This window comes from Pectinophora gossypiella, chromosome 6 (assembly GCF_024362695.1).
Source record: "Pectinophora gossypiella chromosome 6, ilPecGoss1.1, whole genome shotgun sequence".
Classification (NCBI taxonomy): domain Eukaryota; kingdom Metazoa; phylum Arthropoda; class Insecta; order Lepidoptera; family Gelechiidae; genus Pectinophora; species Pectinophora gossypiella.
The window spans coordinates 3,075,134-3,098,725 of record NC_065409.1 but is presented as its reverse complement, the minus strand read 5'-3'; the positions used below and the strand labels follow the sequence as shown (position 1 = coordinate 3,098,725).

General features: G+C 37.1%; 1 protein-coding gene across 3 annotated transcripts in view; it reads left to right on the top strand.

The window, feature by feature from the left end:
- The window catches only part of LOC126367360 (23 kDa integral membrane protein-like), a 41,797-nt gene that overhangs the window by 11,414 nt on the left and 6,791 nt on the right, over positions 1-23,592 (top strand). For 2 of the 3 annotated variants that reach the window (XM_050010856.1, XM_050010855.1), the window contains exons 5-7: positions 9,356-9,424; positions 9,919-10,044; positions 10,788-10,879. The exons of the other annotated variant lie outside the window; for it this stretch is intronic. In XM_050010856.1, the coding sequence (XP_049866813.1) occupies positions 9,356-9,424; positions 9,919-10,044; positions 10,788-10,832 (240 nt within the window). In that variant the 3' untranslated portion in view covers positions 10,833-10,879. Of the gene's footprint in view, positions 1-9,355; positions 9,425-9,918; positions 10,045-10,787; positions 10,880-23,592 lie in introns of those variants that run through there. 3 annotated transcript variants of the gene reach the window in all.

The window sequence follows — 23,592 nt, the reverse complement described above, 5'->3', positions numbered from 1 at the left end:
CGTAATCGCCGTAATCAAATAATGACTTGATTCCAAACGGGTAAACGTCAAAAGATAGCTTTTACCCGATGGCATTTTGAAGGTATTCGTTTTTAATAATAAGTATAGTTTTTGATTTATGAAAATATTTAAATTAAAAAATGATTCTGCTGTATTTACTTCTATAAGTACATAAATTCACATCTATTCTCATTGGGGTTGACAGTGCTCACGGAACTTACCTACGATCCTTAAAATCCAGTCTTATCAAAATCTTCATACAGCAAATAGAATTCCTTAGTCTCTGCTTACCCCGGTGGGAAATAGGCGTAAGTCTTTGTATGTATAACTTAACTACTTACTAAGATAATAGAGCCCTTGATGCTCCAAAGAATTAATGTTCTAGGTCAAAGACAGTAAGGTCAAAAGTAAATACTTCCTGGCGTCAGATATGACATTGACAGAGGCCAGGGAACATCGTGACGTGACGTGGCTGACGATCTCTTGGTTTCCGATATCATACACACACATACATACGTAAACTCACGCCTATTTCCCACCGGGGTAAGCAGAGACTACAGAATTCCATTTGCTTCGATCCTGACATCTCCAGTTTGGTCAATGTAAGTCCGTCTAGGTCTTCCTCTGCCAGCCGTACTATCAACACACAATAAGTAGAATTTCCTGTCGGAAACTCATGACAATTTTAGTCTTTTTTTAAATTAATTTCAGTTCTATACTTTTTTAGTTAATGCCATCTGCGGCAAATCTACAATAAGTCACGTCAAAATTGCTGCACCGACAAGAGCGTGGCTCTTAAATAAGTGACGATCTGGTTCATACACAGTGAACGTGTTAAAGCTCCGAAATTAAATAAGGATAATAAAAACACGAACATATTTCACCTAAACATATTCAATTCCCATCTGAAAGAATTTGACGAGTTGTTTATTTAAAGTGTTCAATTTAAACACCTCACAGTCACAGGGGGAATTGAGCGGATTAACCGCAAGGCGAGCCGGGTGATGTAACTAGCGTAATTGGAGCGAGGTTCGTGGTGGTTTGCTTAGCACTACTGAAGAACGACTGTTTGATACAAAGTTGCTTTAGAAGATATAAGAAATACATAACTTAGTACCGTCAATTGTACAAGTCAAATAAAAGGTACCCTGCTACGTACAGAAGGGACAATCTTCGCCCCGCCCCGATACGAGATTGATTTACCTCACCCCCTGTTGGTTCGCTTTAGTCGAGCCGTAAGACGGTAAGGAATAAGGCAATATGACTCCTGCATGGGTTAGGCGTCACGAGGTTTTTAGCTACGTACAAAGGCTCACGCAAAGGATCCTTAATGTGGTTGATAGACCAATAAGTAATGAATAAGAAAGATGAAGACAAAATAACATAGATTACTTAGTATTTCATACTTTGGTTCCGAATAATACGTAAACACAAAAAAGTCAGCTAATACCCAAAATAACCTACAAAAACCGTTGCATAACGTTCCTGATTTTTAATCTACCAGCACAACTAGGGAACAATGCAATCCCGACTCGAAAACACAAATTCGAGATCCCGCGGGATTGGAAATATAAATCCCGCGAGATCTCGATATCTTCGGGATCTCGCCTAGTTCGTAAAAAAATGTAAAGTTAGAATGGCTGAATACGATGAAAACTGCTTGTTTATGATAGTGAGATAAATTAAAACAAAATATTATTTGAAAGTAAACAAAAACCTTTATTCTTCAATATTACTAACTAAATAATTAAGTTTTCTTTGGAAATCAGCGTAATCAAAACAAACTATAACTCAAGGAGAATCTCCCAATCCCGCCAATCTCGAATCTCGTTATATTATGCTTCGAGATTGATCCTGAAAAATTAGACATGTCCCCACCGGGATTGGAACACGGGACCTCCAGATTGTGAGCCCAACGCTCAACTACTGAACCACAGAGACCGTCACGGAGGCCTACTATTTTTTAATGTCTGTAGAAGTTTCATACAAACTTTTCCAGCCCTTTTCATCCCTTTAGGAGTTGAATTTTGCAAAATCCCGTCTTAGTGAGCACCTACGTCCTAAAAGGAACACCTATTCAAAATTTGAGAGTCCTAGCACTTGTAGTCTCTGAGATATTGCGATGAGTAAGTCAGTCAGTGATGAGTGAGTAGGTAATGAGTGAGTGTCGAGACCTGGAGACCTATAACACAGGGTATCCTAGTTTAGGCTCCAACCTATACCAATATTATTAATGTTCATGTTTTAAAATTATTGTAAATTAGTATAAGAACAATATTATTTGTAGAGGAAATAAATATTTTACTTACTTTACTTACTAAGTCAGTTTTATACCTTTCGCTTTTACATGTGTAAGATATGTATATAGATAGACCTCGTCATATCTCGTAGGAGCACATACTGTACACAAGGTTATCAACATCTGACGCAGAGTAATGCAAATAAGTATTATATAATCAAGTCATATAGTAAGAAATATAAGTTTTACATTTGCGAAATTACGCCAAAATGAATCATACATAAGTTGTTCTTATTACTTATTGGTTGTCAATATATATCGTGTTCATAGTTTATAGATACTTACCTAATATAATTTTTGCAGTCATAATGTAATGAAAAAACTATTTCATTTTCGCTTCGCTTCTGTGCTGTTCTGGCCGCGAATGAAAACAGAACACGTTCAGTTGCTTGTCTTTCCGATCATGTCCAAAAATGGACAGGTTGTAAACGTAACATAAAGATCATGTCAGATGGATTGTCTACTTCCTAACACGATGAGCAATAGTGTAGTTTCCAACTAGTCAAATCAGTTACTTTTTACTAAACACGAAATTACAATGGAGTTTGTATGAAAAATAAACCTATGACGGCACAGAAAAAAGAGACAAAAAGTCGAACTTATTATTACATTTTTCATTTTTTAAATTTAGAAATAAGTCAAATAGAAAAAAGAAAGCGTTTTTTGTCACCTTTAGATCTGTCTTTATTTAGTAATCAGAATTTCATAATATATCTTTGACATAGGAAACTACCCAGTTGTACCTCTATCTAACTTACCTCACCCCCTCTGGGTCATTTTTCTTAACCTAGGAAGCTACCCAATTCTCTGGGCGACAGGTCTGCTACCGTAACCGTCAGTATGTGCAGGGAGAAAAAATGGCAACCAACACTATCTACAACATGAAGTCACCAAAAATGCTTCAATTTAATCGTTAGGCGTTACTTAACAGTGATATCATCATCAAAAATTCTCAAAATATTCGTAGACAGAATTATTTATATCCCTACCTGCCCCCGCGGTACGGTTATCCGCGCGCCCTGCGTTTTATATCGAGGGATTCGACCAATAGCAGTACGATTTTTATCCAGTAGGGCTAACATGCGCAGCGTGATGAAATTTTGTCACAGTAATTTTATTGATTCCAAAGATATAATTATGTCGTTTTGTGCTAATATGTGAACCCAAATAAGTCAGGTCATTCTGTCTAAATACGAACAAAATCACGTGACACGCAAGTTAGAAAAAAAAAACAAACTTATAGATTTTGACATTTATTGAATCGATCGATAATTTTATCACGTTGAGCATGTTAGCCCTCTGCGTCTATCGATCGAACCCTCGATATAAGTCATGTCGCGCGCGTCGCGGAACCCGTGCCATGGGGGCTGGATCATCATATGACATTGAGGAATAAATGGTTAATGCGAAAATTGCCTGCGAGGCGTGGAACAGAGGATGTGCTGTAACGGAGAATGTGGTCTCTGTCTAACATATGTGAAGCGAGAGAGATAGCTTGATTGATCGAGATTTGTGATTAGGATGATGCATTTGTAGCTAAGAGTGTATTACGAGTGAGCTTGTAAACTATATACCTACCGTGATACGTATGTTACAGTCCTGAGGAATATAATGTACGCACTTTAGGACTCTGTCGCACTAACATATTTGACATTTAGTGAGACTTACAGTTCAATTTGTCTAAAAAGTTAATGTGACATAGTACCAAAGTGTATACATATTAATGCTCGTGACCGTACATGACCTAACCTAACCTGTAATTACAGCGGTTGTCCGTTCGAGTTGAAAGGTCAGATTGGCAGTCGCTTCTGCAAATAGCTGGACAATTACTTCAGTTGAATTAACTGTAGGTATTGCTAGATATCATCACACATCATGACGTCCAAGCCGTGTCCGGCGAAAGCGACTCCTAAATGTCTATCCCAGGTCGTTGTTATGATAGGTTCTAATGTGGTTTAATAGATAGAGTGATTCAAGGGGAAGGTTTATAAGTATAATAACATACATTAAATAGTGGAGAAATTCTGTTATTTTGAGGTTTTTAATGTGATGTCGTAAATAATTTCATTTTTTTTCCTCAGCATTGCACCCGAGCGAAGCCTGGGCGGGTCGCTAGTTGTATATAAATAAAATTATCGTGATTTATTTCACACCAAACAGCGTCTCTATTATGTTGTTCTTATGAATATAATGTTACAATAACATTTTCACAAAATTCAACTAAAGTTAGATAATATTTATAAAGTGTCAATTGCGTTTTCAATATTTCCTCAACTCCAATTTAAAATAAATGTTTTAAAATCAATGCTTAGAGAATTAATTAGCTTCCCACCTTCTAACATACATAAATAAACTCACGCCCATTTCCCACCGGGGTAAGCAGAGACTATGGAATTCCATTTGTTTAGATCCTGACATACTTCTCTGGCTTCCTCCACATCCATCACCTAACCCACCTTCTAAGTAGGTATTTAATAAAGGCTCCATGATGTGGCTCATGTAACGACTACGTTCCTACTTACATTAGTAAGTAGTAACCTGGGCTAATAGCTTCACATGCCTACCGAAGCACGTATCATCTTACTTTCGGACAGTCGTGTGATCAGCCTGCAATGTCCTTATCAAACCAGGGCTTACAAAGTGACTTTTGTGATACGTCCCCACCGGGATTCGAACCCGGGACCTCCGGATCTTGTGCCCAACGCTGCTATTAAAACTAATATAGAAGTTTCATCATCAGACTTTGTCAGTCCTTTCTTACCCTCTTAGGGGTTGAATTTCGCAAAATCCCGTCTTAGTGTGCTCACTAAGACGGGATTTTGCGCAACAACAGCTTTAGGGCATTACAGGTTCCTTTTAGGACGTAGGTGCTCCTAGTAAGTAGGACGTAGGTGCTCCTAGTAAGTAGGAAGTAGGTGCTCCTACGTCCTAAAAGGAACCTGTAATGCCCTAAAGCTGTTACACACTGCTAAAAACAATAAATTTGAAATTACATAATTATTATAAACCCAACACGAGTATTGGCACTGTCAGGCCTGTTGTCTTAAACGTTGTACCGGGTGAGAGCCTTCAGCGCTCCCCATTTGTCCGGCCAAGTAGTTAATGCCATCTGCGACAAATCAACAATAAGTCACGTCAAAACAATCCAATCCAGATCGAAATTGATTGAAAAAAAATCGGAAGTTTCGTTGAAGAAAATCACATCAGAATGTGGTTTTGCAAATAGGCGCTTATGTGTTTTTCAATGTAAGGCGACGGAGGAAGCCAAGGAGGAGGACGGAGGCGCAGGAGGTGTAGTAGCTTGTGAGTTTGTGAGACGAGGAAGTAATCTGGAGAGCTGAGTCACGCATTCAAACACAAACAATGAGCGCTTTGGATTCAATTGTCCGCGCGTGCTGCTCGTACTTAAGGCTCTGGCAGACAAGCGGGTTCTGAGCATAAAATATGCGTTGGCTATCATGTAGATCACACGTTTGGAATCAAAAAGAGAATCTTCGTTTTTGTTTGCGACTTCTATCAAAATAATACCCTCATGATTTCCTTTTTGTTTTTATAGCTTTTTTTTTTGACGTGACTTATTGTAGATTTGCCGCAGATGACATTAACTACTTGGCAGGACAAATGGAGAGCGCTGAAGGCTCTCACCCGGTACAACGTTTAAGACAACAGGCCTGAGGGTGCCCAGTTGGGCGCGAACTTCGGCTCAGGGCGTCGTCTGAGAAGAAAAATATTTGAAAGAATTAATCGACCCTAGTGGGTCGATAGCGATAAGCGCTGAATGAGGGAGTGTTTTTATAGCAAATTCACGGGTAATTGCTGTATTAGGGTAACTAGTAACGTTTGAGTCACAATTTTTCAAGCATTTCCCTTTGTAATATTTAGATTAATTCAAATTTGACAAACCGTTTCGTTTTATAATATGGTAAGCACATTACGTAGACAGTTATATACTTGCGTAGGTAAATGAAGCGGATGTCATCGTTATCGAGGTGACAGAAAGACAAATTGTTAGAAAAATGTCATGTTTCCAACCCACAGCCTATTATTATTTATTTACATTATAGATGTAGTAGGTAACCTACATCGAGAGATCGATATTCTGTGAATACATCCACCGCGGACTATCTAGGGAGTATTATCGTGATTTTTAATCAAATGAAATTGGCCCCGATTCCTGCAGGACCTCCTAATTTTACTTTAAGTTATACCTGTCATTTTCTTATCCGCCGAAAAGGAAAGGGACGGATGATTGACAGCTCTTAATTTTAGGAAGAATGAGTAAATTAATGAATAACCCGGGTGAATCAAAAGGTATCTCCTGGTATGCAAACCGTTTGACGTGTGCTGTGAACATAATTCTGACGGGTTATTGGCCAATGTAAATATTTTTAGACGGTTGTTTTAGATTTGTGCTTAAAATTGACGCGTGTTCCATAAATTTTATGCTTGTCGATTACCCGTCCCTTTCCTTTTAGGCGGATAATAAAATGACAGATATAACTTAAAATAAAATTACATGGTGTTTACAGGAATTAGCACCACTACCTACTTAAGTACTTACATCTATTTTATGTATGTGTACCATTTCTTTATTATGATTTATTATAGTTACAATGTTAATAAAATATATAACAGTCAAATCAACAACACACAACACAGCCACATTTCCGACGACCCGATTACTCTAGCCATAGAGGCAGCCAATCAGCTCGCGACACCAAACACTTCAGGACCCCGATACCGACCCCGCCGGCGTGGTCGACGATTTCCCTCATTCAGCGCTTATCGCTATCGACCCACTAGGGTCGATTAATTCTTTCAAATATTTTTCCTCTCAGACGACGCCCTGAGCCGAGGTTCGCGCCCAACTGGGCACCCTCAGGCCTGTTGTCTTAAACGTTGTACCGGGTGAGAGCCTTCAGCGCTCCCCATTTGTCCGGCCAAGTAGTTAATGCCATCTGCGGCAAATCTACAATAAGTCACGTCAAAAAAAAAAAAAAAAAAAAAAAAAAAAAAAAAAAAAAAAAAAAAACACAGCCACACACACACACACAGTCTAGTGTAACAGTCTATTTTATTATTTAAATCTACACAATAGAACAGAGAAAGAAACATACAAAAGAAAACAGACAGTATAGGTGAGCTTATCTCCAAGAAAGAGATCCATTTTTTTTTTGTTTTGGTTTTCCCCGAAGGGTAAGGCAAAGGGAACTATGCCCATGGGTGAATTTCAACAAGTCTCATTTTTTTATCATTTCGGTGAGATTTTTTATTTTAATACTTTTCTTCACATATTTGACGACAAATAAAACTTTAACCTATTTTGAATTATGTGCGTGAGTGGGCATCAAATACGATCGAAACTTACTGAGATATTTAAAATTGATTTTTTATGAGTCCACTGAAATGATAAGTACCCACTGAAATGATATAAATGTACACCGAAATGATATAAATGTACACTGAAATGATAATGAGTCCACTGAAATGAAATTAACCCACCGAAATGATACAGTCAAGAAAAATTGTGCTGCTTAGCTAGGGTTCCGTACAAAGTGAAGTTCGATTTATACATAAATAGCCTATATACGTCCCACTGCTGGGCACAGGCCTACTCTCAATTAACCGGGAGGGGGGGGGGGATGGGTATGGAGCATACTCCATCACGCTGCTCCACTGCGGGTTGGTGGAGATCGATTTATACATTCTTAGATAAATAGTTCAATACTTGCTAAATAAAAAATAGTTTAATACTATTTACTAATAGTAATAGATTGTTGTTCGTTTCTTTCATCGTACAATAAAAACGCACCCCCCGTGGAAAAACGCAGTAAGTGGACTAGCGACATTTTTTTTTATTGCACCATTCAATTCAGCGTACACGAATACACCTTCTCACAAATTTTCATTAAGATATCAGTAAAAATGAAGAAATTATTACAAAAACAATGAAATTGTGCAACATTGATAAAAATATTTTTCCCCCATAATAAGAAAGTAAGTATAAATACGTGATTTTTTTTTGGTATTTTCCCATATAGTAAAGTCATAATAACACTTACTTCGATTTTACACGAAAGTTTTTTAGGATGGTCGAGTCGTAAGTAAACGTACTGACATGTTTCACGACATTATACGACACGACAGTGGTTGTACGTCTAGTTACTTCGTTATTCCACGAATGTTTTAGCGTTACTATTTGTTGTAACTCCAGCTACTTGCCTATTCTGCGAATCTTTTAGTGTCACGGTTTGGTGTAAATATAATCACGTAGTTTTTTCCAAGCAAGGTTTGATATTACTATTACGTTATTTCATTTATCTTCATTTTTCGATGATATATTTTACACTATACTCTTCGTAAATATGAATACAACTCTTTTAAAGACAATAATTTGAATCATTTGTCGTGTTATTCTAATTACCTGCAAATATAGACTACTTATTAATGTCCTAAGTAAATATACTTACTTATCACTAGCGTAAATCCCTATGTTTTATTTGGTTACTGTACTTACGCCGTGCCAGCGGCGGCGGGCTGCACACTCAAAGAGAGGTATTAGAAAGATATTAGAGAGGTATTACATCTATCCACCAATTTTTCGTCAATCTCGACTTTTAATTCAACCAAAAATCGACCCTATTATTATTGCACTGTGATCGTTATTTGTAGAGTGAAAGCTGATTGTCTATTTGTGATCGTAGTTTTACCAAGGTATTCCGTCAGTCAGCATACGGCCCTACAAATAACGATCGCATTGTAGTAATAATAAGGTCGATTTTTGTTAGAATAAAAAGTCATGATTGACGAATGTTGGATAGATGTAATAATTATCTCTCTATTTAATTTGTTCATGGTGGCTACTCGAAGCGTGCATATCTTTGTGTGGAAGTAAAAAACCCAAGGATTATACGTATGCTCAACTTGGACAAAATCGAAGATGGTGAGTTATTTACTTATAAATAGACTAGCAGATTTTAGGTACCTATTACCTTACCTACTTAGTACATTACTATTTATTAGACTATTAATATTATAAATATTTTGTTTTGTAAGGTTTACACAGAAGCAGATCCTACCTACCTACCTACCCTACCTACCTACCTACCTGACGACCTACTTGACGTAAGTTGGTTTGGTTAATGCGTGATGATGATTGCACTGCTCTGTACTAATTATTAAAGTAAACTAAGCATGCCTATGTGCCTATTCGGTGCTTTTAATCTATAAACTAACTACCTATTTAAATTGGGGTGTGCCGTTTTTGTACATTCGCTATCACCTGGTATATGAATAAAATAAAGATATTTGAACAAAAAACTGTTACGTGATGAACTGTAGTATTTCGTCTTGGTTGTGAATTATCTACCTAGGTATATAAGTCAACTTTTGCAAAAACACCCTTGATTTTGTTGTTATTTGTGCGCTTGAGTTTGATATACATTTTATTATTAACGCATTGGTACTAACCTTCTATTTAATACCTAAATAACGATAAAATATCTAGGTTTGTGTCTAATTTTTAGGGTGATTTGGTAATGGGTCCTTTTTATTGCTTAACGTCTATTATGTACCTACCTACAAACAATGTATTTAAACCATTATGTTACAATTAACAGATTCCACTAATACTGCAACCCAATCCAGTACAACCCAGTGGAAGAATGACCAGAAATGCAAAAATATTTCAAGAAACTATGGGATATCTTCTCGTCGTAGTCAACATGAGACACATTCTCTTGAAGGTTCGTATGTACCTATCCGTATCCTACTAAAGTTCTTCTCTCGTGTGGGTTGAGACAATAATTGACTGACCTCATCAACCCTGGTATCAGGGTTACTACTGAGCCGCTATAGGTCCATGACATGCCTCATGTAACGACGACATACCTGCATACTTAATTAAGCCGCAACCGACTGCCTAACGTGCCCTCCGACGCACAGATCATCTTACTTTTGGGCAAAAAAAAAATAATATTAGTACCATTTCTGATTTACGACTTGGCCGGGAAGCTAAGCAGCTGAAAACGTTCCATGTTTTGTATGCCGAAATATCCTTTCAGTATTTGTATTCTAGATTGATATAGGTATTTACCTACTAACCTGGAAGCGGCGCGTGGTAAAGTTTCTCTGAAATAGTCAGTGCCTGTGTATTTATGGTATAATTATTCTGTCATTTTCCTCTTATCATAACAACCACAGATATATTTTTAATTTGCTTAATGTAGTTTTTTCTAGAGTTATCTCCTATGCAAACCAACTGGCTTTTATGGGGTTTTAGCCAAGTTGCAAACGATTAAGTACGTAAAACGACAGTGACAGACCTTATGTCAATCACATACATTTTTATCACTCACACTGTCGCTTTTCGGATACGTTGGAAAATTTGGCTCATCTCTAAGCTTACTATAATAGGTATTAATGGTTGTTTTTCTTTTTAGTAATTTATTAACATACTTAATAGTTTTTTATATTTTGTCATTTGCAGGTTCTACCGAAAAGCAAAATGTTCAAGAAAACACTTAATGACTAACTGTAATAACTGAAAATGAAGGTTTTTCTAATAAAGGCAAGTGCCATACCGTATTAATATATTTTGTGATTATGCATGTATTAATTAATAAACGTTTTAAAATTAAAAGTTGGATTTTAATTACAAATACGTAAGAAATAACTCCCTGAAAACTAAAAACCCATGCGGGTCAAACGGCTTTCGGCACAGCTAGTAAATAAATATTTTTTTTTTAATACAAATTAGAATAAACACTTAATTTAACACTGATTTTATTTGTTTCAATATACAGGGTGGCCCAAAAGTTCACGTTCAAAATGAAAAATTTGATAGAGGGGCTCATTAGCTACCAGAAACACCCCCGTGTATGTTCAGCGATTATTTACGGTTTAGGAGATATGACCCATTTTACACCTTTTTCTTGATTTTCTATCTTACTTCAGAAATCATCATTTTGTCGCTATCCCTTTCTTAATAATTCTATTTTTTCTTTCTAATTTCTAATTATTTTGCTTCATAACTATGCCTAAGTATGTGTATCGCTAGGTGAAAAAATAAAAACAATCGAATGAAAGATAAAAAAGTCATTGGAAGTTGGAAGTCAAAGTGAGAATTCGTCTAAAATTGTTACAGTTGTAAGTCTTCGACGAAGAATAATAAACACATGAGATTTTCATGAACCCTGAAAGTGTTTTTAAAAACTGCTCCATTTAATAGGCTTTTAGACACATCCAAAAAAGTACCCTTAATAGGGGCATAAAACTAAGTAATTAGCCCTCAAAGATTGCAAGACAGACAAGATTTTATTTTAGTATCTCATAGTATGAATCACCAACAATGTTTAGGGATAACTTTTTCCTTCATTACAATATGAATACCAAAAGTGACTGCAAGTTTTGTCTTCAAACTGTTGCTATGTCTACCCTGTTAGCGATTATGAGCGTGATTTTTTTTATTGAAAATGTGTCTTTGAGCACAAAGGTAGTTAAAGGTTGTTAAAGAACAACGTTAGAAAGAAGCAGCTACCTACATTGTATGAGAATGTAAATTTTTCCTTCAAATCTGTCTATCTTGCAATCTTTGAGGTCTAATTATTTAGTTTATTGCTTCTATTAAAGGTACTTTTTTTGGATGTGTCTAAAAGGCTATTAAATGGAGCAGTTTTTTAGAGATACCTACTTTCAGCGTCCATGCCAATCTCATGTGTTAATTATTCTTCGGCGAAGTTTTAACAACTGTGACAATTTTGGTCCAATTCTCACTTTGACTTCCAATAACTTTTTTTTTGTCTTTGATTTGACTGTTTTTATTTTTTTACCTAGCGGTATATATCTTTAGACATAGTTGTGAAGTAAAATAAAATAATTATTAAGAACGGGATAGCGACAAAATGATTATTTCTGAAGTAAGGTAGAAAATCTAGAAAAAGGTACAAAATAGGTCATATCTCCTAAACTATAAATAATGGCTGAACATACATGGGAGTGTTTCTAGTAGCTAATGAGCCACTCTATCTAATTTTTCATTTTGAACTTGAAGTTCTGGGCTACCCTGTATAATGTATGAGCATACATACTTCTACATTCTAGACTAACCCCTGCAACAAACAAGTATTTAAAGATACATACAATTATTTTGAGATATTTCCTTATTAAAAAAGCAATTTATATAGTTACACTATCAAAGATCATTTACTTTCACGTGGAACAAATAGGTTTCTCAACTTACGCAAAACATTTTGTTAAAATTTTTCGTGTAAGAACGAAGTAACTAATACTTACAACATCCGAGTAAGATGAAATCGGAAGGTGAACAACGTTGTAGGTAAAGTTACAACTGTCAATGTTGTTTGCACTACGTAATAATAAAGCAGTGTCTGTACTTACAACGGAACGTTTGATTATAGTTTCGTGGAATATCTACGCAACCGTGTTTTTTTAATTTTTTTTCAAATATACACAATTAATTAAAAATTAATAAATGTGGGTCAATCCGGGCTACTTTTTGCTATTATTTTCTCTTTGAAGGTTATTTCCAGGACTTATAACTAATTAGTAGGACAGTTTTTTTTAGCTCCTGAAAAGTTGATAAAATCAACTTACTGCGTTTTTCCACGAAGGGTGCGAAAAATGCATTTAGTTGTTGTCAATATGTGGAGCCGTGGTAGCCTAGTTGGTAGAACGCTTACCTCTCACTTTGAGGTTGCAGGTTCGAGTCCAGCACAGGCCTAAACCAGTGATTGTCGAATTTATTTTCAAATTCATGTTTAGATCAGAAATGATTGTTTTACAAACAATGGAGGTTACCGAGATGGGGCGGTAGTTAGCAGGGTTGGTACGAGTGCCTTTTTTGGGCATACACTGTACATTGGCAAGGTTCCATGGTTTCGGGAATTGTCCTGAACCCAGAGAGAGCAGGTAGAGGCGTGTCAGTAGGAGACTATTCAGGTGCACAGTTCCGCAGTACTATTGCTGGGATGTCATCAGGACTACTGACCTTATTCACGTCTAGAATGCTAAGCATTTTTATACGGCAAAAGTTTGCTTCGACCGATTTGACTAGCGGCTAAAAGGTTTTACTACCAGCTCAGTCAGTTTGGCATCAATTTGGCCAATATTGTCGAAACGTGCCCTGCGCATTGTCTTCTTGCAAGACTTTGCAGCGGTATTCAGGGAATTTTTCAGAGCCCGGATGTTAGGAGCTAACTTCAGCCCACATCCGGTATTCGGATTGATTAGAGCTTCTGCACTAGCATACTCCGCGATGTACCATGAGCGAGCCTTATCGTCAGATGATATGTCAGAAAATGGGATAGAGTATTCCATTGCCTGACAACTAATATGGCATCTCCACAGCTCGTCGAGTCTTCTAAAGAAAAGCAAACCTCACGCCAAGGATAGGATGCGAAGAAGTGCCGCATCTCATCCCAATCTGCTAGCGTGTGTCACCATATTTGCCTCGATCCTCTGGGGCTAGAATCAGGTGGGAAATAGACAGACACATATCTCACCAGACAATGGTCGGATGTTCCCAAGGGGGAAGTCACTGATAGAGATTGATATTGGTCCGGATCAGTTATCAGCAAAAGGTCCAAGCAGTTGACGCTATAGTTAGCAACGTCAGGTATCTTTGTAACGCAATTCACCAGATGTGAGAGATTTTGCCACACATGGCAAAAGCCTGTGCCTCTTTGCCAGCATGGTTGGTCTTCTGGAATGGGAACAACCACTCTTGCTGGTGGGCGTTGGAGTCCCGGAGAAGAACAAGTTGCGCTGAGAGATACCTCCGCCGTGCCAACTCCACTGTCCTACTGAGGTAGGTGAATAACCTGGTTGTCTCAGAGTTACCGCTGTGCGATCGGTAGACACTGGTGTAAACTATTTTATCCGGGCCAGTGTCCACCAGGACCTAAAGAATGGATAAGTCTGGGTATTCAAGGTTACCGAGAAAAGCAGAAAGAGGAGTTTGATAGAAGGTTATATGACGTTTTCCAATCACCCAAAATGGTTTTGGAAAACCATGAGATCATCTCGAGAAAAAATAAAATAGCTCCACAGAACTGTTAAAAAGGCCCTTAAAACAATACCTAATTCGAAACTAAAATTTAACACACGGATCTCTAAAACTTAATGGTTTTATCATTTCAGTGTTACTTATCATTCCCATGGACTGTTATTGGCATTTCAGTCCACCGAATCCACCGGAATGATAACACCGAGATGATAAAAAACAGGTTATTTTTGTATAAACTGTGAATTTAAATAACTATCGAAAAATCGACACTTCTCAAACAAAACAGTACTTGCAGCCGATTTAACACATCAATATGAAATAAATTGAACTAATCTAACACGAGTTATAATGGCTACCGAAATGATTTTTTACTGATTTTTTTTTGTCCCCCTATCACCGAAATGATAAATTTCTTTTTTTGGCGGGAAACCATTACACGCTGTGACGGGTATGTTCACGTCTAGCGGTCGAGCCGAACCAATGCGAGGTGTTGGCAGGTAAGGAGGTGTCATAGACGCAATGTTGACGGAGTTATTCTACCAAAACTTACTGTCCTCTGAAATGATAACTTTTTTTCGGACAAAATTTAACTGCCTGTCAAATGTATGAGAAGGAAGGTAAACAGACAGAAATAGTTTTTGTTGTTAGATTATTTAATAATTTAACGAAATTCTATCAATTTAAATCCCAATAATAGAAAATAATTGTAGAGCAAGACATTTTATAAGCGATAATGGGTTACGGACAAGCTACCGAAATGATAAAATGACACTTTAAAAATTTTTTTCAGCGTGTTACAGTTGCTGAAACTGAATGATTTTTTTTGCCAAGGTAGAGGACTACTTACTTTACCCAGAAAAAATATTCAAAATCATTTAGCAGAACTTTGCACTACCGTTCTCAGCCAAGACAAGTTTTTTTTTCACTTTTGCAATTCACCCCCATACAGCCATGTCTTACGTATTATTTATCTTGATGATTAATGAAATGATGAAAGGTGATGATGATGAAACCTAAGCCCCCACCCTCGGAGTAGACTCCTACTCCGAACCCCGAACGAATTCACTCAAAAGTCCGCATAAACTTTCGAGTTATGAAGCGACTTCCTGGCACGAAGCGAAAATAGGATACACTTTGTTTATTGAATACTCCGATATAATAACACTCGCGAATGTCTTCCGACTAACTTAATGCGATCGTTAACCACAAAACACCACTTCGTATTAATTATTTAGATTAAGTATTCAATGAAGAAAGCAACTGTCCCGTTCCCGTTTCCCGCCAAAAAGCCCAAAGAGATCCATTTATTGCACATTAACATACGTTATTGTTAAGTTTTGGGCTATAAAATAGTTTTTATTTGACGTGATTGTCAAATCACAAAGATACAGTAGAATCGGGCGGGGTTATTGCCCTAAAGCATTCTTCCAGGCAAGCTCTACCAGAAATCAACTATAAATAAAATTGGATGCGGGATTTTCTAGTCCTTGAAAACATATTCCTTCCATTAAAACAGAAAAATGGATTGAATTTTCTTTTGTCTGCCTTGTCCACAAACATCTTTGTTACTGTAGTCTAGTTATTACACGTCGCATACGAAAACAAAGCAATTTTCGTAGAACACTGTCGCAATCAATCTTGTAGGAGTACAACAAAGGTATGCTAATTTTATGTCTCGACTAACTCGTATGTACGTTCATATCACATTGTTCATACATACAATTCAGTTTAGTACAGGGATGAAGAACCTTTTAACATTTAAGTTGTGCTTTATTGCATTTCAGTTGGCGAAATCCAATGAAAAATTTATATTTTTTATTTGACTTATATTTGGCGTTTACTAATTAACCGGAGAAATCGATCCTCGCAGTAGGCTCTCACCCGACAGAACATTTATGAACCTTTGAAATCGATCATCATCATCAATTTAAGAGCCACGCTCTTGTCGGTGCAGCATTTTCCATGCTACTTTTTTAGGGAAAAATAGGGCAGTGGTTTCCCTCTTGCCTTCCGCCCAACCTAAAATTTGTTTCTATAATTATATTACCCCCCCTGGTTGATTGAGGGGAGGCCTGTGCCAGTGGGACGTATATAAGCTGTTTATGTTATGTTCTCTAATTCTATTATAAGTATCTGTTATCTTAAAATTCTAATACAAAAAGATAAGAGAAAGAAAATGAAAAACGACCCTTAAAAACTTCATCATTAATATTTGAAATGGTTATTTTATTATTTTTTTGTTACGATCTATATATTTATGTTACGTCTACAAACATACACCTGAGTAGTACAGAGGGGTTAAAATGGCCACATCGAAGCAATTCATCTAAGAATCATCAACATAGCATCTGAGAATTGCTTTTATGTGGCCTATTTAACCCCCATGTTAGGTATATACTTATATTATGAAGGTTTACAACCACTGACCTTACGCATACGCGGGACAAAGGGCGTTTATATCACTTTTCGTATGAGGAAACTGGAATCTGTCACTCAAACACTGTACTTTATAGTCTTTGAGGAATAAAATAATTAAAAATATAATTCTAAGCGTATGAAAGTGAAATTATGTTAGCTTCTTAATACAATAGAGATGCTGATATGTATATTAATGAATAAACAAGAATTCAGGGTTGTTACACCGAACGTCCTCCGTGGTCCAGTGGTTGAGTTCCATGAAAATAAAAATACTTAACTAAGGGTGGTATTAATAAACTAATCTCAGTTTCGAGACTGCCCTCAAGATCATGTCAAAGTGACAATTCTCATATAAAAACAGGGACTTGAGCATGATCTTGAGGGCAGTCTCAGCTGAGATTCGTTTATTAATACCACCCTTATATACAGTCTCTGTGCTCCCGTGGTACACAGGCTTGCTTCTCAAACGGGGAGCGCCGGTTCGAACCCTGGTAGCGGACTTGCACCAATGAGTTGTTAATTTAAGTGCAGTTTTCACTAGCACGATTGGCTCGACCGTTACAGACGGCGATACGGCTCACCACCTACCACGTTGATCTAACAGAAAGCTCGGTGAGGTGTGGGTACTAAGTTCATCTTGCGATGGACGTACCTTAACTGCCTAATGGCATCCATTCGTGAGTTTGTAGCAGAGTACAAACTCTGCACATTCTTTCTGACCGTCAGTCATTTTAAATTTCGAATTTCTCGTTCCATTCCGCATTTCCTTTCATTTTCCGCTGACTCATTGCATCCCCGACCTTCATAAGAACAACATATATTATTCTGCTTAGCTCTGGCCATGCCCTTTAATTTTGGATTTGGAAGCATCGTTATAATTTGTTTGTGAAGTTTTGTTAATAAAGTGGATATTCCTTTTGAATTTAAAACGTATTTTTACCAATCAATAATCATCCCACTACTCTGCCGGCACGTCAGGACTCCATCGCCACCCACCGTACCACAAGCTTATGTAGGTACTTATATAACAATACAGACAACAGTGTGAATACACCTACTCAATATTGGCATCATCAAAACAAGACACATCCAAATAGCTTCAGTCATGAGGCCATTTCTTTTTATACTCATGACATGCTTTACATACTCAATTTGAGCTAGATCGTGATTCACTTTTCAGGTCTTACGCATATTGACGGACATTCTCAATAAAGCTAGTAATACTCTGACATAGTCTGTAATTGTAGTTTCCTAGGTCAAAAAATATGGTTACTAAATAATAGAACTAAAGGCGACAAAAAGCGTTTTTCTATTTAACTTATAAGCTATGAATTCAGGCCATGCCAGGAGCCTTTGGCGGCTCAATAGTAACCCTGACACCAGGGTTGATGTGGTTGGTAATTTACCTCACAACCCACACAACAGAAGAAGATTTATGAATTTTAATAAAGAAAAACCCTACACCCTTAAGGTCGTTGTAGGGACCCGTACAGTTCCTATCCGTTACCTAGGCGTACGCATAGCGGATTCAGTTTAAAATGTAAAATAATTTAGTGTTTTTCTCATTTACCATTATATCTGAGGCTTCATTTTATGTTTGCCACAAGAGGTAAAATGATAATGTATTTTCTTTAAATGATTTATTAAATATACAATTATATTTATGAAATCTGATTACTAAATAAAGACAGCTCTAAAATTAACGAAGAACATTTTTTCTTTTCTATTTAACTTATTTATGAAAAAAATTGATTTGATTTGATTTTGATTTGAATTTTAAAAACTTTTTAAAAAATTTTAAAAACGTTTGTCTACGACGTCACAGTGTGGTTTTTCATGGAAATTTCATAGAAATATCGTGTTATGACATTTAGGCTTGCTAGGCGACAGGTGCACTTTCAACTCGCTCTGAGATTTTTATATAAATTATCGTGATTGTGTTGTTATTCTGTCCTATCCGTGTATGTTGATGAACAATAGAGGATACCCATCATAGTTCGGACTTTTATTTATAAAAGGAGGCCCATCTCCTCCTCAAGTACCTGATTTGACTAGTTGGAAATTACCCTATTAATTTCGGAAAAAATGATACCGACAGAGGGATTGTGTCCTCTAACATGATGGACTAATGTTATGGGCGATAGGCTGATCCCTTATCACCATAAGGTTCATCATATCCAGCTTACGACATCGTATCAACAGTGGCTGCAAGTTGTCTTTGATTACTTGTGGCTCTGCCCACCCCACTAGGGATTACGGGCGTGAGTTTATGTATGTATGTATGAGACAAAAATTCATTCATTAATTCCCATATAAAAGTACCATTCGAGGACATTTCATGATTATGAAATAAACAGGCGTCGAATAAATAATAATTAGCATTTACCTTATTCTCGCATATTCTGTATAGAAAAAAACCCTCTATAAAATTATAGAATAAAAAAAAGACTGATGCATTCAGAACCTCAAAGTTCTGTCATGGTCCACACAAGGACACGCGTATTCTTACCACCTACCTACCTAAGGCATAGAATGTCTATCTATAACAGAATACCCAGGTAACTTTGATGCGCTTGCGTCGCGTGCTCGCGTTTGTTATAATGACGTCATGATGTCATATAGCGCATGAAGAACGCGAATTGTCGTAAACACGATGATGTCATGCGCGGATTTGGACGTAAACTGTTTTGTCGCAATTTAGGTCAATCATAATATTTGACTTGTGATTATCAAAGTGATAATGGGATTGTTCTACCCAGACAGAGATGTGGTCTCTGTCTTATCACACTTTTTGTCACTCTATCACTCAGACACCGCAGATGCTACGCAAAGACCTCATTACTTCTACTATTTACCTACCTATTAAACCTACTACTACCCACCTACCTACCTACCTACTTATTAAACTTAAAATATTATAATGAATGACCCTTAATAAGTAATAAATAATTCAGAGAACGTTAAAAATACATAAAGTTACTCAAGTAGTTTCAATTGTTAACTGCTATTTGACCCTTAATATGGCGTGACGTGGCGTGCTTAGAGGACCTTAGTACTCTAAGCGTTCCCTTGACCAGTCTCGATAACCGTTTGACATTTTTGTCGTAAATGGAATGGAAATAGGTAAAACATACATAAGTACATAAACTCACGCCTATTTTCCACCGGGGTAGTAGAGGTTATGGAATTATATTTGCTTCGATCCTGACACACTTCTCTTGATTCCTCCACATTCATCAGTCGTTTCATATACGCACGTCAGTTCAGGCAATAAATAAGTAAAATACATAATACCGGGTCCTCCCCGCGGTATTATCAGGGATATGAGACTCCAGTTATTTCAACACTGTTGCAGGTACCACGATCACGGGACGATTGATGATCAGATGGTACCGAACATTCCGACATCAAATGTAGAAACAAGCGGCAAAGAAAAAATAGTTTTTTTCACCTTACGCTCATGTGATGGTGAAACGGCCACATATCCTGAGAATTTGGTTTATCTGGTATAATCCAAACCAGAGTTATTAGGGTTCAAAAAAACGACGAAACGAAGTGTCCCTGCCCTTGCGCTTTGCTTCGCCAGTCGATGTCCTGAGCCGAGAATCGCGCCCGAGGACCCTCAGGCCTGTCGTCCTAAATTTTGTACCGGGTGATAACCCTCAGTTCTCGCTCAGTTTTCATTTGTCTGGCCAAGTAATGCTATCTAAGGCAAACCTAGGCTACAGTAAAGTACGACATTCAGGGGAATTATTATTATTGCGTATGGCAGACAAAAATAAAATATCCTGCGTGGATCAAATATTCAGCTTAAGCTCCCTTAACCAAGTCTCTGCTGCATCCGTCACATAATGCAGCTCGGCTATACCACCAACCCTGGGCAACGGCTTAGCCGGCTAAACGTTCTCGACTGAAATGGCTCACCGGACTGTTCCTTGCGAATCTCCCGGTGCTTTATCCTGCGATTACATCATGGATCCCCAAAACAGTCCTTTTCAGGGGAATACAATTCGCTTACGTATGCTCTATGACTAACAAAAAGTAGGTATTACACTACGTATACGGTACGAATGAGTATTACCAGTGGCCAGCCAAAGACAGACTCACAGACACCCCGATCTGGCGATGACGATGACTATTGATGACCGATGACGCCATTGTATTGTGATGAAACGAAAGACAGCGCATATGCAACTTCAAGGAAATAAACAGTTTTCCTTATAAAAATCTTTATAATCGTACTATAACTTTGGAATGAATAATACATCTGTCATAATTCTCAGCCAGGGACCTTAGCCAAGTTGCAAACGATTACAAATAAACGACAGTGTAATCGAATAAAAATGTATGGGATTGACATGTCATATTACGTGAATCTCATACATCATACTCGTATTATATGATTTTGTGTATGGATGTGAAATAGGTATATTGAATGTTCGACGTAGGTATCTATTAACATGAAAGAATGAAACATTTTTGTAAACATGCGTTCAGGTAAGCTGAACGCACGAAACGGGAAAGAAAATTTTGTCTAAAGTGTAGAGTTTGTGAACTTATTGTTTGTGTATAGGGCGTGTAGAGCTTCTCTACCAGGGGGGTTAAAAAGGCCACATCACAACAATTCCTCTGAAAAAGCAATATTGCTATTTTGACATTTGTTTGCATTGCGCATTTACATTTATATTCGCAAATGTCAAATTGCAATATTGCTTTTTTAGATGAATTGCTTCGATGTGGCCTTTTAAACCCCCCCCCCCCCCCCCCCCTGATAACTTTTTGACATTACGATCGATATGATCTCGTCTTGGCTACGTTTTACATGAAAATGTTTGTGTTGGGATAGTTATACAGAACAACCTTGAGTGATTCAGCGAAAGAAATCAAGTAGGGGAATTACCTTATACTGTTTTTTAAAGTCCCTTTGCTCTGTGATAAATCATCTTACCGCATTATAAAGCGCTTTATAAACGCCATTCTGTAGTGATAACCTCGTAAGAGTTTTTTGAACGTATACTTGCAATTAAAAAAAAAGAAAATAAAAATTTAATTGTAGAAGGAAAGAGAGGAAGGGGAAGACCAAGAAGAGCTTACATGGAACAGATTAAAGAAAAGGCTAACGTCGTGTCTTATAGGGAAGTCAAGGAATTGGCCTTTGATAGACTGGAATGGAAAATGCTACACCGACAAGAGCGTGGCTCTTAAATTGATGATGATGACTTGCAATTAGGGATGCCATCTCTAAAATTTGGAAAACATGACAAGACGCGTGAAAACCCCGGATTTTAGAGTTCGAAAGCCGGACAAGTCAACAAGATCTTACGGGCGAGAATATATATAGTTGTTTTCTATGGCTTTTTTGACTTTGTCAGTCTGTCCGCCCAACCTCTAGCCAAAGGCAGGAAAGCGGTGGTTTCGCTATCGTTATCATACCGGTATAAAAAAAAAATACGGTAGGTATCGACTCGGCGATCGACGGACCAATAAGAAATTGGTTCTGTAAATGTAATTCATACCGGTAGCTTGACCTTAACCGCTTTCAAGCCCTGTCCATAACATGAACATCACATACGTGTAAAGGTTTATATTAATTCCTAGTACATACTATTATCTAGATGACCTTATATTGTTTACTAAGCAGTGAGTCAACTCACAAACAATAAGATTACACCACCACCGCCGTATTGAGGTACTGTGGTGAAATTATAAGTTATGGTGGCCGTGTCACCACATACTAATTTAATTGATAAATGACCTTTTGTTTTAGAGAAATATATGGATTGCAGATTAAACGGCTAGAGATTTTTGGACGTGACTTATTGTAGATTAGTGACTTATTTATAAGGCAGAACTACTTGGCTGGACTAATGGGGAGTGCTGAATGCTCTCACCTGGTAAGTAGTATTAAACAGAAAGACTAGTTCAGGATAATTATTGATTATATTTCAATAGATTATTATTATGCGCGGTAAGTATTAGATCTGTCAAAGTACGTAAGCTAGTGTTGTGACGTTTATTGACACAGTGACGTATCAGTCGATATTAGATTGAACGATTCTTTTTTATTTTATTTATTATGGACAAACTTACAAGGTACACGCACATGCAAAGTTTTCTATCTAACAGTAGTCTACAACTTCTTACGTTATTGAATAACTACAATACATAGTCTCGTATAAAAAGCAAATACCTCGTACAAAAATGTTTTTTTTTTTACGTAATATTAACATAATATAACATCACGCCTGTATCCCCGAAGGGATAGGCAGAGGTGTATAGTATTATTTATATTCATTAATTATATTACTCTTCGCTACAAATCCTGGAAATCACGTGATATCAATTATTTATATGATTCATACGTGAATGCAAACTCATAAAGTCGAATTTAGTGGTTTAGAGCTTGAGCACGGATCCAAACCTGAACCCCTGACACTATCATGTACAGTCATGAGCAATATAATGTACCCACTTTAGGACTCTGTCGCACTAACATATTTGACATTTAGTGAGACTTACAGTTCAATTTGTCAAAAAAGTTAATGTAACATGGTACCAAAGTGTATACATATTAATACTCGTGACCGTAAGTCACGCGTTCTTCGAATAGACCTATCATGGATTCAATAATTTTACACACAATCTGTTCAAACGTTCCAATAGGCTACTCGACAACCTAGTCAAATGAGATACTTTTTACGAAACGTCAAAACGAAAATTTTCTTTGGTGTTTGTATGGAAATACTGTCCCGTGACGTGATCAATAAAAGCGGTCAAACGTCGTACTCATTGTTACTTAATTCATAAATAAAATTCGAAAATAGGTCGGAAAGAAAAATGAGATTGATTT